Genomic DNA, 18,378 nt, shown 5'->3' on the forward strand with positions numbered 1-18,378 from the left:
CATAACTGTCTTAAAATCTCCTGCCATAATTGTATAATCTCCCTGAATAGCCTCCATTTCCTTAAATACTTTTTCATAAAATTCTTTTTGATTCTCGTTTGGAGCATACACATTGACCAACAAATACTTTTCTCTCTTCATAATTCCTTGCATAAGTATAAATCTTCCTTTTTCATCTACCTTAACTTTTAACACACTGAAACCAAATTTATTAGATATTATGGTTGCTACCCCTCTTGCTTTTGAAGTACCATATGCTTTTTCATAAGTAGCAACTCAATTGATTTTAAGTACTGTACATTTGTCCCTTGTTTTCCTTGATGCGTTTCTTGTTTTTCTTTCTTCAACAATGATACTATCCCTTTTCCTTTTTATTAAAGACCCCAATCCTTTCACATTTAATGTTGCTATCCTTATTTTATTAACCATGTTACTTTTCTAAATCTTCTAACTTGGCTCTTCAGTGTGCTAGCCCTACACCCAACCTTCCCCTCACACCTCCTTTCCCTTCCACCTCCCCTACCCACATATACATTTCTATCCCCCTCCTTCCCCAAGGTATCCAACCTTGCTCGCAACTTTTACTAACCCTCGGGGTGGTGTGTGTGTGTGGGGAACCATCCTTACCAATGTATGATCAATTTTTCTCCTCCTGATTGTTTATTACTTATCTCTCCTGTTATTTTTCTTTTTTACAGAATTTTTTTAAATTGTCTTTGTCATTATATTCTATGGTTCCTTGGCTCCACCAGTTGCACCCCTGTCAATGTTTTCTCCAGATCCAATTGCTTCAACAGATATAATCCTTTTCCAGGGAATAAATCTTGTGCTGCTTCCCTTTCCACTGAAATTTCAAGAAAATGGGGTAACTCCAACTGTATCTTATTCCATTCTTTTGCAGGACTGCAATGCATGGTTTGACTCCTCTTCTCCAGTTGATAGTCTCTGGGCAAAGATTATTGTAAATTTCAATTGTGATACCCCATATTTCAGTGATCCTGAGAGTTTCCTGATTTCTTTCATTAAAAAGTCTTTCTTATAAAAGCTTGTTACTCTCAAGATTACTACTCTGGGAACCAGGCCTCTTTTTAAAGTTGTTGCTCTGTATAGACGTTCCACTTCCTGCTCTTCCTAGGTGTGATGTAAGGTACCTTTAAGACACAGCCCTTAGTGATATCAGCTGTAGTGTATATATACTATTAAGAGGGTTGGAGAGGGATTGATTGTTCTCTCTTCCTCATCTCACTCTCCTGGGACTGGCTGTGCTCAGTAGCCTAAGGATGAATAAACTTACTGCTCCTACATGAAGATTGGGCTCTGTGTGGATTCTTATAAGATTGGATTCCAACAGCAGACATCACACTAGGTAATTTGAGGAACAATACTTAATAGCCATTTGAAAATTTCTTTCTTCAAGGTCCTTGATGTTTCATTTGGCAACTCACGAAAGCCAAGGATATGGAGGTTATTCCTTCTGTTGAGATCCTGCAGGTCAATGATTTTTCTTTCTAGTTGGTCCAATCTTGATGAGTGTTCCAAAATTATTTTTTGCTGAGCTTTCAGTTCAATTTGTATTGATTGTACTTTTTTATCCACTTGTTCAATCTCTTTTTTGATAATATGGAGAGAATTATTCATTTCCTCCATCATTTTATTAGTTATTGTCTCAGATAGTACCCCATTATTTTTAATGATTGTCTCTTTCAAAACCTCATTGATTTTGGTTTGGCTTTCTGTTAGCACCTGCAAGAACCATGTTTTCATTCCATCCCCCTTATATTCATGTTCCGGCTGCGTGCCTGGAATTGAGCTATGTTTTGGTTTAGCTCGAAATTTGGCTTTCTGCATTGTTTCCATGGAACCAGATTTAGCTTTTTGCATTTCTTTATTATGAGTTTCACATTTCTCTTGTGAGTTTATTCTTTTTAAACGTGCATAAGCCTTATCTGAGGGATGTACAAATTCTCTATTTCACTTTTAAACTATTTGTCTAAGTTCTCTTGTTTGACTTTTGGACATCTGCCAACTTCTAATCAGTGTTGAGGACTGTTGTGAGGAGGAAAGCCATGTTTGCTACTCCAAAATCACTGGAGGTAAAAGTAACATATAAATATAACTAACTCACAAATTCTACAAACCTATCGTCTCTGCCTAAGACTTCCAACTTCTTCTTTAAATCAACTTGTGTTGATAAATGCAATTCACTAGCTAGCTCACAAAATAACAGCCATCAGCATTATGAATTCCACCATCATCCCCAGCCATTTCCACTGTACAGATTTGTTTTACTTGTGCCTCTGCTAGAATAGCCTTCTAAGGGACTCACTACTAATTTTCAAGAAATGGATTAGGATCCCCCATATATACGTAACTTCAGCTTGGCTGCAGCTTCGAGACACTCCCAGAACAGACAGGAACTCAATAGCACCACCTCTGCTCATCAGTGACCTTACCTTTTTGCCCTTCAGGTTCACGACGAGGCAACACAGTCTCCTTGGGCTGTTCAGTCAGCTCCTCAGAAGACAGGACTCCATTCACCAGCTTTTGCTGTACAGACGGTGGTGGGGTGGGAGGCAGTGAAGAAGGTGGTGTTGGCGGGTTGCTCAAGTTGTTCTAGACAGAGATGGGAAGAGAACATCTACTATGGTTTCACCCACCCAATTTGTCTTTCCTCATAGTTCAGTAGACATGTTAAATCTCTTTGCCCACTTAAGCTTACTTATTCTCTGTGAGCAAGATGCCCGCTATTTTAAGTATTAGGGAGTGGCCTGTCAATGATGTAAAAATCAAAAGTTTATACACCACCCCTAAACAGAGCATCCAGGCCATTTTACAACTTTATTTAGACAATGAAATAATATGGAATAAATGCTACGTCTAATGAGCTTTGCTGGGCAACTATTTAAATGACATTTCAGTTCTGGGTGAAAGCATTCTTATCTTTCCAAGTCTTTCGAGATACTGCTAACCTTTTTTTAAATCTCCACTGATTTCATCCACTAGTCTTCCTTTATTTAGAGAGCGATCTTGTAGCACCTTTGAGACTAACTTACTCAGATGCATTTGGAGAAGTAGACTGAAGTCTAGAAAGCTCATGCTGCCAATTTCTTTCTTTCAGTTAGTCTCAAAGGTGCTACAAGATTTCTCTACATACTGATTCTACAGACTAACACGGCTATATCTTTGAATTCTTCCTGTATTATTTTTGATATTAAGTTATTTTAAGATTTCTTGTATTTTTTTGTTTCTTATCCTTGTCAGCCACTTTGGAAATAAGGAAGTGTTGAAAGATGGAAGATTTTTTTGTATTTTTAAAAACTTTTCTTTTAAAATGCACCCACCATGCCTGCATAAGGGATTTCAAATATGCATCCCATCTTGTGATCTTCTGTGCCTCGAGTCCAAATGTTGTGCCTTACTTTAGCTCTACCCACTTTATAGAAACCTCCACCTCTAAGCCCTATGTTAGTACAAGAGTTTTTCAGTGAGGGGCCACATGATCTGCCAACAAGCTCTTTGTGAGCTGGATTACATCTGGAAGCATGGCCCCAGCCCTAATGTCAAAGGTGTGTCAGGCCATCACATGTCCTTCCCAATGACTGAGTGAAAGAAACCATAGGATGGGCCCTGCTGCAAGCCTGTTCCTGCAACTTGTCCTTACATCAGGGAGTCTTTGCTAACCCTCCACTTTCACCCACTGAAAAGGACATGGGACACATGAAGCATATCCCTACTGCTATTTGTGATCACCTTGCCAAATGTGTAAGCAAGTGGTGTGTGTTGGGAGCGAGATTCCCAATGTAGCCTCTTATGAAATCCTGGTGTTACCTCCAGTCAATGACTGGAGATACTATGATTCCCAAGTACTTCTGCAGTTCCTGATTTGGAAGACTAGGACTGTGCAAGAGAACTTCTTATCAGAGGGGTTGTGTGACTTAGGGATGGGACAAGGCATGGTGGAGAAGTAGAGAATCCCTATAAATGTTGGGGGACCACAAATGAGGAACTGCTGAGGGCTCAGATCAGGGAGTAAAAGGTCCCCTTCCATGTGCTGGAGCAATGCTGCAAAACTTTAAAAGGAGAGGACTACCACAGCTGCACACAGACAGGACTATGTAAAGGCAGCAGGAAACTTAGAAACTGCAACAAGGGCAGAACAGATGGCGGTAGTGGTCATGGTGAATCCAAAGGGATCAGAAAAGCACCAAGACCACATGGTAAGGAATAGGCAACTGGAAGAATCCAACCCATGCGCTAGGAATTACCAATAATGTATGTGTAGCTATAATTAGTGGCATACTACTCTGTACTCTTTCCCAAAAATATCTTGCCAATAAAACCAGTTGCTGAACAGTGTCCTAGGGTGTCACTGATCAAGTATGTATACAAGCCTTCAGCTCTCTCAAAAAACATAAAAAAGAATCTCTCTCCTTTTTTCCTTCTGTCTCATGTAAAAGATCACATAAACTTCTTTGGATATGTGAATAAGGAGTCTTGATTCCAGAAAAGCACATATTTAAAACAAATGTTCTTCTAGTTCTTCCACAGTGTCATTTGTATAAATAACACATTAAGCATTTCCCCTTCCTGATTAGCAAAGTAGGGATTACCATACCTTGGTGAGCAGTTGTGAGTAGTAATCTGGAATACTGTCCAAGGCAGCATGACCAAAGGAGCCTTTCAACTGGCTCTTGCCATTGATGGGACTGCTTCCAAAGGGTGAGAAAAGGTTGAAATTGGCTGTGATAACAGGTTCCATCAGAGGCAGCAAGGAGAGTTCCTGCACAAAGAAAGAACTTCAAATCAAGACAGCATATATCATCACACAGTGACACATCCTACGGTCCATGTTATGTTTTCAGGATTGATCAAATTGGAAAAGCGGGATAGAAATAAACTTTATTATTATTATTATTATTATTCATAGCACAGCCCTTGGGAGACAATTATTTGCTTTTCAGACTACCACTTCCTACAGATAGATGACTGCTACTGCTGCATGTGTGCATTTGTACTGGCAGCAAGTCAACCTACCACAATCCTGTATACTGCATGTGCTCATGAAGAAGACACAGCATATCTCACAGCAAGGTACCCTACAGCCAGGGTCTTGTGGCAACTGGGAGCCCATTCTTTCCTAGCACTCATCTAGAATTACAGAGTTGGAAGAGACCAAAAACACCATCTAGCCAAACCCCCTGCCAAGGGGGAAGACACAATCAAAGCACTCATGACAGGTGGCCATCCAGCTTCTGTTGAAACATCTCCAAAGGAGAAGACTCCATCACACTCCAAGGCAGCGTATTTCACTGCCAAATAGTTCTTACTGTCAGGAAGTATAGGTGGAATCTTTTTTCCTGTAGCTTGAATTGAAAATGCTGGTTTTCTTCTCCATGCGCTTTTGGTGAGATCTAACCTTAGACTTTGAGCTATTGCATTCTGGGAGTCACTGCTGGGAGGAGTCTGAACCCTAAGTTCTACAGAAGGCTGGAAGAGGGATTCTAGTTCATTTCCTTCAAGGAGGAAAAGGCTGGTTTTCTTCTCCATGTGCTTTTGGTGAGATCTAACCTTAGACTTTGAGCTATTGTATTCTGTGAGTCACTGCTGGGAGGAGTCTGAACCCTAATTCTACAGAAGGCTGGCAGAGAATTGTAATTTTTCTATATAGTCAAGGAGGATTTGGAGAATAGAGGAGAAGGTGACATGAGAACATTGTTGGAGGGGACTCTTTAAATTTTTCACTTTTCCCTTTTTTCCTTAAGGGGCTTGTGGGGACTTTTGTTCTGAGGAAGTGAGTCAGAGACTTGCCTCTGGAAAGAGCTAGTAGTCAGGAGCTCTACATAACTATAGGCCCAGTGACTTGAACTCAGTGACAGAGCTTGGATACAAAGACCAAGTTTAGCAGGGGAAGCCCACAGTCTTGTTTCAGTGTCTCCTTAAGACTTCGCAGTATGGACATTGAAGGCTCTGCTGCAGTCACCTGCAACGTTTGTGGGATGTTTGTCTTCTTGCCTAGGGATTTGGGGAACTTCACCTGCACTAGTTGCAAGTTGGTAGCCCTCTTAGAAGAGAAAGTACAGCAGCTGGAGTCCCAGGTAGCTACACTTCAGCGTCATAGGGAGCAAGAGGCTTTCCTGACCTGAACGGACCAGACAGTCTTGGATGGGAAACGCACAGAGAAAGTTGCTGGGGAGGAGGAGGTCACTTCACACACAACAGAAGTAGATAGTTGGAGGAGTGTTACACACAGAAGTAGGGAAACCAAGGAACATTCTGTGAGCTTGCATCTCTCACTACTATGAAGGATGATGAGGAACAGCAGCAGGGACAGACTTCAGAGACAGAGCAGGGGACCCAGAGAGCTCCACCAAAGGGAACAGCCACTGCTAAGCCTTGGAGGAGACGTGTGGTGGTCGTGGGGGACTCTTTGATGAGAGGCACTGAACCAGTGGTTTGTGGGCCTGACAAGATGTCTCGGGAGGTGTGCTGTCTCCCTGGAGCAAAGATCCGTGATGTGACGGAGAGGCTGACAAGACTTGTCAAGCCTACTGACCATTACCCCTTGCTTTTGATTCATGTGGGAACCAATGATACTGCAAGGCACAGCCTTTAGAATATCATAAGGGATTATGAGGCTTTGGGTAGGAAGATGAAAGAGATGGATGCACAGGTTGTCATCTCATCTTTTCTCCCAGTTGAAGGGCATGGTCCAGGAAGGGAGAAGAAAATAGCGGATGTAAATAACTGGCTCAGTAGATGGTGCCGCCAAGAACGGTTTGGATTCTTGGACCATGGGCTGCGGTTCCATGAGGAGGGACTTCTGGCAAAGGATGGGTTGCATCTCACACCAGTTGGCAAAAACGTTTTTGTTAATAATCTCAAAAATTTGATCAGGAGGGCTTTAAACTGAGTTATGTGGGGGAGGGAGACAGTATTCTGGAAGGCAAAGGGCTGGAGAAAATAGTCAAACTGACACAGGCAAACAGTGCAAGGACCCAAAGTGGGAGGCAAAAGAACTTGCACAGGCAGCAAGTAAAGGGGACCCATGGTCTTAGATGTCTCTACACTAATGCACAGAGCATGGGGAATAAGCAAGATGAACTTCATCTCCTAGCACAACAAAGCAAATATGATATAATAGTGAGATGTGTCTCACGATTGGAATGTAGAAATAGAGGGGTATAACCTTTTCAAGAGAAACAGGCCAAACAGGAAAGGAGGAGGAATAGCCTTATATGTCAGGGACATTTACACCAGTGAAGAGATCCAGGACATCAATCCTGGAAGCCAGGTGGAGAGCATCTGGATAAAAATTAAAGGGGAGGGAAACAACAGGGATGTTATTGTGGTAGTCTACTAGAGACCCCCAAGTCAGACTGAGGAATTGGATGATGTCTTTCTAGAACAGATGACCACACATTCAGAAAAGAGAGATGTAGTAGTGATGGGCGACTTCAACTATTTGCTGGAAGTCAAACTCAGCCAAATCCTCAAGATCTAGCAAATTCCTCACTTGCCTGGGAGACAATTTCATTGTCCAAAAGGTGGAAGAGGCAACAAGGGGATCAGCTATTTTGGATCTGATCCTAACCAACAGGGATGACCTAGTTAATGGAGTGCAAGTGGTAGGATCCTTAGGTGGGATTGATCATGCACTCCTGTAGTTTGTTATACAATGGAAAGGAGAAGCCAGGCATAGTCAGACACACATTCTAGACTTTAGGAGAGCAGATTTTAATAAACTTAAAGAAATACTGGGGGTGATCCCATGGTCAGGTATACTTAAGTAGAAAGGAGTTCAGGACAGATGGGACTTTATCAAAAGGGAGATACTGAAGGCACAATTTCAAACAGTTCCATTGAGAAAGAAAGATGGGAGGTGTCTCAAGAAACCAGGATGGATAACAAAGGAACTTTCAACTGAGCTAAGTTTTAAACGGGACATATATAAGAAATGGAAAAAATGGGGAAATCACGAAAAAGGAATTCAAACAAATAGTGAGCCTGTGTAGGGGTAAAGTCAGAAAAGCCAAGGCACAGAATGAACTCAGGCTTGCTAGAGAGGTTAAGAACAACAAAAAGGGCTTTTCTGGATATGTCAACAGCAAAAGGAGGAAGAAGGCCACTGCATGCAGAAGATGGCAAAATGCTAACAGGGGACAGTGAAAAGGCAGAATTACTCCTTTTTTGCTTCAGTCTTCTCAGAAAAGGCAAAGGGTGCTCAACCTGAGGAAAATGGAGCAGAGGACAAAATTGGGGAATTTCAGCACAGAATATGTAAAGAGATAGTACAGGAATATCTGGTTAATCTAAACGAATATAAATCTCCAGGACCAGATGAACTACATCCAAGGGTATTAAAAGAATTGGCAAATATAATATTGGAACCATTGGTAATAATCTTTGAAAACTTCTGGAGAACAGGAGAAGTCCCAGCAGACTGGAGGAGGGCAAACGTTGTCCCCATCTTCAAAAAAGGAAAAAAGAGGATCCCAACAATTATCGTCCAGTTAGTCTGACATCAATACCAGGAAAGATTCTGGAGCAGATCATTAAAAAGAGAGTCTGTGAACATCTAGAAAGCAATTCCATAATCACAAAAAGTCAACACGGGTTTCAGAGAAAGAAGTCATGCCAGACAAACCTGATCTCTTTTTTTTTTGATAAAATTACTAGCTTGTTAGATGGAGGGAATACTGTGGATATAGTGTATCTTGATTTCAGTAAGGCCTTTGACAAAGTTCCCCATGATATTCTTGCAAACAAGCTTGTAGAATGTGGGCTAGATAAGGTAACTGTTACATGGATTTATAACTGGTTGACCGGCCAAACCCAAAGGGTGCTCAACAATGGCTCCTTTTCATCCTGGAGAGAAGTGACCAGTGGGGTCCCACAGGGGTCTGTCCTGGGCCCAGTGCTATTCAACATCTTTATCAATGACTTGGATGACAGAATTGGGGGCATACTTATCAAATTTGCAGATGACACGAAATTAGGAGGAATAGCTAATACTCCAGAGGACAGGATCAAAATTCAAAATGACCTGAATAGATTAGAATGCTGGGCCAAAGCTAACAAAATGAAATTTAACACAGAGAAATGTAAGGTACTGCACTTAGGGCGGAAAAATTAAACGCTCAGATATAGGATGGGGGACACCTGGCTGAACGAGACTACATGTGAAAGGGATCTAGGAGTCCAAGTAGGCCACAAGTTGAACATGAGTCAACAGTGTGATGCGGCAGCTAACAAGGCCAATGCAATTTTAGGTTGCATCAATAGAAGTATAGTGTCTAGATCAAGAGACGTAATAGTGTCACTCTATTTTGCTTTGGTCAGGCCCCACCTGGAATATTGTGTCCAGTTCTGGGCACCACAATTCAAAAAGGACATTGAGAAACTGGAGCGTGTTCAAAGGAGGGCAACTAAAATGGTGAAGGGTCTGGAAACCATGTCCTATGAGGAACGACTTAGGGAGCTGGGAATGTTTAGCCTGGAGAACAGAAGGTTAAGAGGTGATACGATAACCCTGTTTAGATATTTGAAGGGATGTCATATTGAGAAGGGTGCAAGCTTGTTTTCTGCTGCTCCAGAGACTAGAACACAGAACAATGGATGTAAACTACAGGAAAAGAGATTCCACCTCAACATTAGGAGGAACTTCCTGAGAGTAAGGGCTGTTCGACATTGGAACAAACTCCCTCGGAATGTAGTGGAGTCGCCTTCCTTAGAGGTCTTCAAACAGAGGCTGGATTTCAGTGCTAGGGAATTCTGGGAACTTTAGTTTTGTGACACATTTAACCTTGTCTCTCATAGAGCTCTGGTGCCACAATAAACTACAATTCCCAGTATTTCGTAGCACTGAGCCAGGGCAGTTGAAGCAGAGAAAAACTGGATTATTTCTGGATTATTTCTCCAAAGTCCTTGGAGTCTTATCAGTTTGTGAGTTTGTCTTATTGTAAAAACAACATTACATGATGTCAGAAGTTGGTGTGGAATCTTCTCTATTGCAGGTGGGAGTCTGCTAATTCTAAATGAGGATATGGACTCACTCCAGCCTCCACCTCCTCTTCTTGTTTTGCAAGTTAACCTGGCTAAAAACTGGAGGCATTGGGAACAAATTTTCCAATTATATCTCACCACATCTGAACTTGAAAATGTTGCAAAGAGAAGGCAAACAGCTATCTTGTTATACTGTTTGCGAAACAAAGGAATTTCTTCATGTAATAATAATAATAATATGATTTATTTATATTTCCCGCCTCTCCCTATGGATCGAGGCGGGATTACAACAAAATTAAAATTACAATAAGACTTTCGTATTCTCAGAGTAATATCCAAGAGATGTCTCAGAGGTTTTAGAAAAATTTAGAAGCCATTTTCTACCCCATAAGAATATTGTTTTTGTAATATTTTGTTTCTGGAACCAGATATAGAATTCAGGAGTCACCACTGAGTAATATGTTACTGATCTTAAAACGAAAGCAGCTAGTTGTGAATTTGGTATTGTGACGAATCACATACATAGAATCATAGAATCATAGAGTTGGAATAGTCCGCAAGGGCCATCCAGTCCAAACCCCTGCCATGCAGGAAATCCAAATCAAAGCATCCCCGACAGATGGCCATCCAGCCTCCGTTTGAAGACCTCCAAGGAGGGAGACTCCACTACACTCCAAGGGAGTGTGTTCCACCGTCGGACGGCCCTGATTGTCAGGAAGTTCCTCCTAATGTTAGGTGGAATCTCTTTACCTGCAGCTGTTTACCGTGAAGAAAGAAAGATTGCAAGAAAGGCTTTTGAAAGATGACCTTACTCTAGAGAAAGCTGTAGAAATATGTTGTGCTGATGAGATGACGAGATAACAAGAGATCAGCTCCGGACCATAGTAACAGCATCCAAAGAGTTTATATGAGTCTCATAAAAGTAAGTCAAGGTCTTGGAGTTGAAGAGATATAGCAGAAGCAGAAGCTGGGGGACACTTGTTCCTCTAAGAGGGAACTGACATCGGGTGTCCCTCAAGGAGCTATTTTGTCCCCCATGCTGTTCAACATTTACATGAAACTGCCAGGAGAGATCATCCGGAGATATGGGGCGCGGTGTTACCAGTACGCTGATGACACCCAAATGTTTCTCTATGTCTCCGACTGATACAGGGACTAAGGATGGCATCTCTCCTCTGAATGCCTGCCTGGAGTCAGTAATGGGCTGGATGAGGGAAAACAAACTCAGACTGAATCCAGAGAAAACCTATGTACTCGTGATAGGTTCCTCGGGTCTAAGGAAGGAAATTTGTCAACCTGTCCTGGACGGGGTCACACTTCCCCTGAAGGACGAAGTTCGCAGTTTAGGAGTACTTCTGGACTTGTCCCTGCAATTGACATCTCAGGTAGATGCGACGGCCAGAAGTGCTTGCTATCAACTTCGGTTGATACGCCAACTGCGACCGTACCTAGACCGAAGGGACCTTGAAACGGTGATACACGCTCTGGTAACCTCTCGTCTAGATTTCTGTAATGCGCTTTACATGGGGCTACCCTTGTACCAAGTTCAGAAGCTTCAGTTAGTGCAGAATATGGCAGCCAGATTGGTCACCGGTTCATCAAGGTTTGACCATATTACACCTATCTTAAAAGATCTTCACTGGCTCCCTATTTGCTTCCGGGCACAGTACAAGGTGTTGGTTATTACCTATAAAGCCCTGCATGTCTTGGGCCCGAATTACTTACGGGACCACATCTCCCCATACAATCCGCCTCGCACTCTCAGAACATCGGGTAAGAACTTATTAGAAATAGTGACTTCCAAATATATTACTACTTCGCAAAGAGCTTTTTCAACAACGGCTCCGAGACTTTGGAACAGTCTTCCTGAGGAGATCCGCTCGGCGACCTTGTTAGCGACATTTAGAAAAGCGGTTAAAACCGAGCTCTTTAGCCGAGCATACCCCATCTGATATGAATACCCCCCTGGGGCTCGAGCATACTCGGAATTTCCCTTACGCGGGGTGTGTGTGTGTCCGGAATGGGTCCCCCGCATAGGGGAAGGGATCATTGTAATATCCTCTTTATTAATCAAGAGTTTCAAAAATGGGGGTCTAAGCAATGTTCTACTAGTCCAAGGGTATGCACAATCTAGTGGAATTGGAAGAACAAGCAATTCTATCTGTAAATTATGTCTGATAAAGAAGGCAAGAGATGCACAACTGGACTTGCATTTGCCATTGTTGGAATATCGGAATACCTTAGTTACCAGAATGCCATATTTGCCTGTGCAAATGCTAATGGGCAGGATATGGAAAAGTAAACTTCCAGAAACAATTAGCTTATTATGTTACAGAAGAATGTCAGCAACCACATTTCTATCAAGTGAGAACTTGAGAAGGCCATGTATATCAACATAATAAGCATCAGCTAAGACTGCAAAGACAAGCACCTGAAAGTACTGATTACGTAAGTTTAAGGCAAGATGAACTGAATGCTCCAACTGCTAGTTTCATGTTGTTCCCTTAAGTGATATATGAGAGACTAATAAGCAGCATGATCAGTCCTATCAGACATATGTACCTCCAGCAATAAACAGGCATTCTGTATATGTAACATCTGGAGATAGATCTGTATTTTGAAGAGGAAGATAGATGGAGAAGAGGAGGAGGAGGAGGAGGAGGAGGAGAAGAAGAAGAAGAAGAAGAAGAAGAAGAAGAAGGGGCAGTTCATGAATAATTGACTCAATTTTTTTATACTACTTTAAAGCTCCAGACCAGGGGTAGGCAACCTTTTTGAGCCGGGGGCCGGGTTGCTGCCCCTCAGACAACTGGGGGGCTGAAGCCAAAAAATAAATAATTAATTTTTTTTTTAAAAAAAAATTAAATAAATAAATAAACTGGGACTGATGTAGGGAAAAAATTTCAAATGGAGGACTTTTTAAAAAAATGGTGGACACACGAAAAAATTTGCTGTTTTTTAAAAAAATGTTAAGATAAATGCATGTTTCTGAGGCTTCTATAGACAATTGCCCCACCATGCTCCCTCACGCGAGAGGTCAAAGGCCCCGGCGGCAATCGGCGGCAGGACTGGGCTGGGGCCGGTCCCAAGGCCTCGCTGGGCCGCATCCGGCCCACGGGCCGCAGGTTGCCTACCCCTGCTCTAGACAAATTTCTTTTAATACTTTAATAAATCTTACCTTTGCATTAAATTATAAGAGTTTGGTTTTGTCAGAAGATACATTTTGAGGAATGGCGGATACTTTAAAATTTTTGACTTGGAATTTCCAGGGTTTAAATACCCCCCAGAAAAGGAAAAATTTCTTTTACTATTTGCAAAAATTAAAACTAGGTGTAATATGCCTTCAAGAAACTAGAATAAAAGAAAAGGACAAAAAATACCTAAAATGTGTGAAATAAGGGCAAGAATATATAACAGCTGCTAAAGTTAAAAAGAAAGGGGTGGTATTATATATAAATGGGAAATATACAGCTAAAGAGGTATTTAGTGATAATGAAGACCATTATAGTTGAAATAAGACAAAGATCAGAAGTTTGTTTTGGTAGGTATCTATGGCCCATTGGAGAACAAAAATAAATTTTATAAAAGATAAAAGGAAAAATTGATGAATTTCGAAGTAGAAAATATAATATTGCTTGGAGATTTTAATGGGGTGATAAACCCCTTACTGGATAGATTCTCAGAAAAAAAGTAAAAAGTAACCAAGGTAAGCTACCACAAGAATTCTTTGAGTTGATGAAAGTACATTCTCTGGGAGACGCCTGGAGAATAAAGAATGGAGAATAAAGATTTTACATTCTACTCAAATCCCCACAAAATCTGGTCCAGGATAGACACTATCTTGACCTTGTTACATGTGCTTAAAAATATTGGTAAGATGGTAATAATACCCAAAATTTGGTCTGATCATAGTCCGGTGCAATTAGAGTTAAATTTAGGGAAGAGAGAATTTAATTGGAGGTTAAACTCATAGTTATTGAAGGATGAAAAGCTTGTGAAAGACCTCAAGCAAAGTACTGAGTTCTATTTTAAGGAAAATTTAAATAAAGAGACTTCACTCCAAATTACATGGGATGCCGTGAAATCTGGCTGATAAAAAAAAAAAAGCATCTAAAAAAAGAAAATCCGAGAGGAGAAACTGATAAAGATTAATTAAGATTTAAAAGAGATAGAACTAATATTAAAGAAGGAACCAAATAATGTGAAGATTCAATATGAGATAAAACGCCTTCAAAGACAAATTAGACTACATTTGGTTGAAGAGATGGAAAAGAAAATGACATTTGTGAAACAGAAATACTTTGACTCAGCCAATAAGTCAGGTAAAATTCTGACTTCACAACTGAAAAAAGAGAGAGCTAAATGTTCAATTACAGCTGTAAAAGATGAGGGTATCCTAATTACTAATCAGAAAAAAATTAAAAAGGTATTTTAAAATTATTATAGGGAATTGTACAAGAAACCAAATGTTGAAGAAGCTAAAATAGCCAAATATTTGGAAAGGCTGATTTTGAAAGAGTTTACAGAGGAACAAAGAGATAAGTTAAATAAACCAATTACTTTACCGGAGCTTTCACAGGCTATTCATAATAGTAAAACTGGGAAATCCCCAGGTCCAGATGGGTATATAAATGAATTCTTTAAAATTTGTGAAGAGCAATTGAGAGAACCACTAGTGAATGTGATGAACGAGGTTATGATCGGTAAGTTGCCCCAAACATGGACACAATCAAATACGATTTTGATGCCCAAAGAAGGGAAAGATTTATTAAGTCCAAAAAATTATAGACCCATTTCACTGTTAAATTCTGACTTCAAATTGTTTGTTTCAAATATTAGCCTCAAGATTAAAAACTGTATTATTGGATTGGATAATGGATTGGACCAAAATGGCTTTTTCCCTAACAGAAGGATTAAAGATAACATTAGGAATATACTTAATTTGGTTGAGATTCATGAGAAAAAAACTGATAAGAAATTGGCTTTGTTTTTTATCGATGCCGAGAAGACTTTTGACAATGTGTATTGGAAGTTCATGTTTGGGGTTTTGAAAATTATAAAGGTAGGGAGTGGATTTACAAAAATGATTGAAACAATATATGATAAGCAAGAAACAAAGATCATAGTGAATGAAAAGAAAACAAAATCATGCCCTATATATAAAGGGGTTAGACAGGGTTGTCCCCTGTCTCCTCTGCTTTTTATAATGGTTTTGGAACCTTGATTAATAAACATTCGGGGGAATCAGTTAATTGAAGGGTTTAAATTAAAAGGTGAAGAATACAAACTGAGAGCATTTGCGGACGATCTGGTGTTAACAATTTCAAACCCAATGGATAGTAGCGAACAAATATTGAAAATTTTAAAGAAATTTGGTAAGGTCGCCGCATACCGTACAAATATTGATAGGACAAAAATATTGGCTATGAATTTAACAAAAGAAGAAAAGACAGTTATAGAACAAAAGATGGGATTTAAATTAGAAAAAAAGATCAAATATTTGGGTTGTATACTAACTACTAAAAACTCGGATCTTTTTAGAAATAATTATGAAAAGACTTAGGTACTGATTAAAAAAGAATTGGAAACATGGGGGAAACTAAATTTATCATGGTTGGGCAGAATAGCCACGATTAAGATGATGGTTCTGCCCAAAATGATGTATCTATTTCAGACATTCCCGATAATAATAAACGATAAACCATTTTTGAAGTTGGAAAAGGACTTGAATAACGTTATTTGGAATAATAAGAAACCAAGGATTAAGGTAAGAACGATGCAAGATTCAACAGAAAAAGGGGGAATTTCACTACCAAACGTGAAATGGTATTACTACGCAGGAGTTTTGGATTGGTTAGTTGACTGGATAAGATTAGATTTAAAAAAGGGTACTAAATTTAGAGAAAATAGATTTAAAAGATGGGTTACATGGATATTTAATATATGGGAAAATCAAATTAGATAGAAATTTTAGTGATCATATAATGAGGAAATCATTGATTAGGATTTGGAATAAATATAAAAAAGATGGTGCCCTTCACTACCCTTATGGGCTTCGCCCAATGAAGCAATGTATGATTGAGTGGTAATAAAAGAAAATGCTTGGGCAACAAGCCTAACAAAGTTTAAAAAAGGTGTAAGAATTATAAAAACTCAAGAAGAGTTGGAAATGGAAGGCTACAGGTGCGACTGGTTTTTGTATAAGCAGTTTAAAGAAAGGTTTTGATGGACACAAAAACGGAAGGCATAGGAGTAGCAGAATTACAATTAGAAAATATTATTACAAATCCGAAAAAACAGATTTCAAAATTTTATAATTTAATTAGAAGTTTCGAATTAGAGGAGGGAATTATTAAAGATTACATGATCAAGTGGCCTAAAAATTTGAAGGAGACGATTCAATTAGATCATTGGGAAAGATTGTGGAAGGGAAAAATGAAAATATCACCCAATTCTGAGGTAAAAGAAAACATATATAAGTCATTGTTTAGATGCTACTTAACACCTTACAAATTATCTAAAATGTTTAACCAAAGTAGTACTTGTTGGAAATGTAAAAAGGAGGTGGGTACATCCCTCCACTGTTGGTGGAACTGTCCTAAAATAAATAAGTTTTGGACAAGTTAAGTTATTTCACAACGAAATAAAGAAAATGATATATATTAAAGAGAGACCGGACCCCAAGATGTATCTTCTGAACATTACCGATACGTCTAAAGAAGAAGCTGGAAAGGAAAAATTATTATTTTATATGATTGTAGCTGTGAGAGCATTGATTGCAAGGCTCTGGAAGTCAGAAGAAATACCCTCTTTGGAAGATTGGAAATTAAAAATTATGGACTTTTGCAAGATGGACAAATTAACAACTCTGATGGAGAATGGTACATTAGATGGATTCTATAGGGAATGAGAGCCATGGATAAACTATCTACAAAAATAGGGGAAGTTTTAAGAGAACAGAGCAGAGGGTAAATATTAGAGTAAAGTATGCCATACTGATTAGAGCAAAAATAGGTTTAGGTTATGTTAAGCAAACTTGGTCTAAATACTCTTATGTAAGAGTTAACTTATATCCAACGGTGTTCTTACAGAAAACTCTTCTGTTTGAATAAGAGTTAGTTTTTTGTTTTTTTTAGTTAGACATAGACACGGTGGAATTCGTAATCCCAAGGAAGTACTAATTAGTGTTGTAGGTAGGAAAAGAGTATAAATGTGCTAACAAAGTATATTATGTAAAGGATTTGCATTTGCATTTGTAGTTGAACTTTTTATATGTAATTTTTTATTGTTTCAATAAAGTTTAATAAAAATTTAAAAAAATATATGTCTCTTGAAGAAGGATAGTGGTAAAGACTATGCTCAATAGTACTCATGCCTGTGGCTCTGTGATAACAGTTGTAAATTTTTGTAACATTTAAAAATTTTAGTCTATTGATAGTGGTATGTTTCAGAATAATAGTATATTAATGTATTCTATGATATGTGTAAGCCAGTGTTGGGCTATGACTCTGGAGACCAGGGTTCGAATTCCAGCCCAGCCATGTAAACCCATTGGATGACCTTGAGCAAGTCATGCTCTCTCTGCCTCAGAGGATGGCAATGGCAAATCCCCTCTGAAGAAACTTGCCAAAAAATACCCATGATACAGCCTTAGGGTCGTTGTAAGTCAGAAACGACTTGAAAGTACACAACAACAGCAGTACTGTAAAGTATCTGGAGAAAAAGCATCTAGGGGCCTCTTCAGGGTCAATGGGCGAGACAGTGCCCTTAGATAAAAGAGTGCGTACTTCCTCAAGAAGGGTGTCTGAGGGGATGGTGGAAACAACAGCTCCAGTTGGATGTCTAAGACCCACGAGTCGGAGGTGATCGAGGCCCAGGTGTTATAGAAGGGCCGAAGTCTGTCCATGAATGTGGAGGGAGGTTGGACAAAGCACGCAGGACCCCTTCAGGACCTCTTCTTGCCCTGGTCGGTATCCTGTCGGCGGTTTTTACGGTACTGAGCAGGTGCCTGGCGCCAGCCAGAAGAAGAGGAAGACTGTGAAGGATAGCGCTGCCTCTGGAGGTCTTGCTGCTGGTACGGGCGGTATTGTTGGAAAGACCTCTGTCTCTGGCCCTGCCATTGCATCTGGCATTTTTTGAACGGGCTCTGAGAGGGAGTGGACATACCGTGCTTCCTCGCCCCCACCTTCATCCGGTACTTGTAATTGAGATGGTCGTTGGTCTCTTTATGGAACAAGCTGGAATCCTCAAATGCCATGTCTTCAATAGCAGGCGATGTTGATATCTTCGGGGTAAAGGCTTGCTGCAAACCCTTGACGATAGCCAAATTCTGCTTCGGGTGGGAAGATAACCAGGAGCAGTGCGTCGGTGAGATCC

At 40.0% G+C, this 18,378-nt stretch overlaps 1 protein-coding gene across 3 annotated transcripts in view; it reads right to left on the reverse strand.

Annotated features, from left to right (window-relative positions):
- Positions 1 to 18,378, reverse strand: part of KMT2D (lysine methyltransferase 2D) — a 203,916-nt gene that overhangs the window by 49,038 nt on the left and 136,500 nt on the right. For all 3 annotated transcript variants that reach the window (XM_089477537.1, XM_089477543.1, XM_089477551.1), the window contains exons 43-44: positions 4,616 to 4,780; positions 2,454 to 2,613 (exon numbers count right to left, since the gene is read on the reverse strand). In XM_089477537.1, the coding sequence (XP_089333663.1) occupies positions 2,454 to 2,613; positions 4,616 to 4,780 (325 nt within the window). The remainder of the gene's footprint in view (positions 1 to 2,453; positions 2,614 to 4,615; positions 4,781 to 18,378) is intronic.

This window comes from Sceloporus occidentalis, unplaced genomic scaffold (genome assembly GCF_023333645.1).
Source record: "Sceloporus occidentalis isolate IW3139 unplaced genomic scaffold, rSceOcc1.0.p SCAF_1, whole genome shotgun sequence".
In the NCBI taxonomy this organism is placed as follows: domain Eukaryota; kingdom Metazoa; phylum Chordata; class Lepidosauria; order Squamata; family Phrynosomatidae; genus Sceloporus; species Sceloporus occidentalis.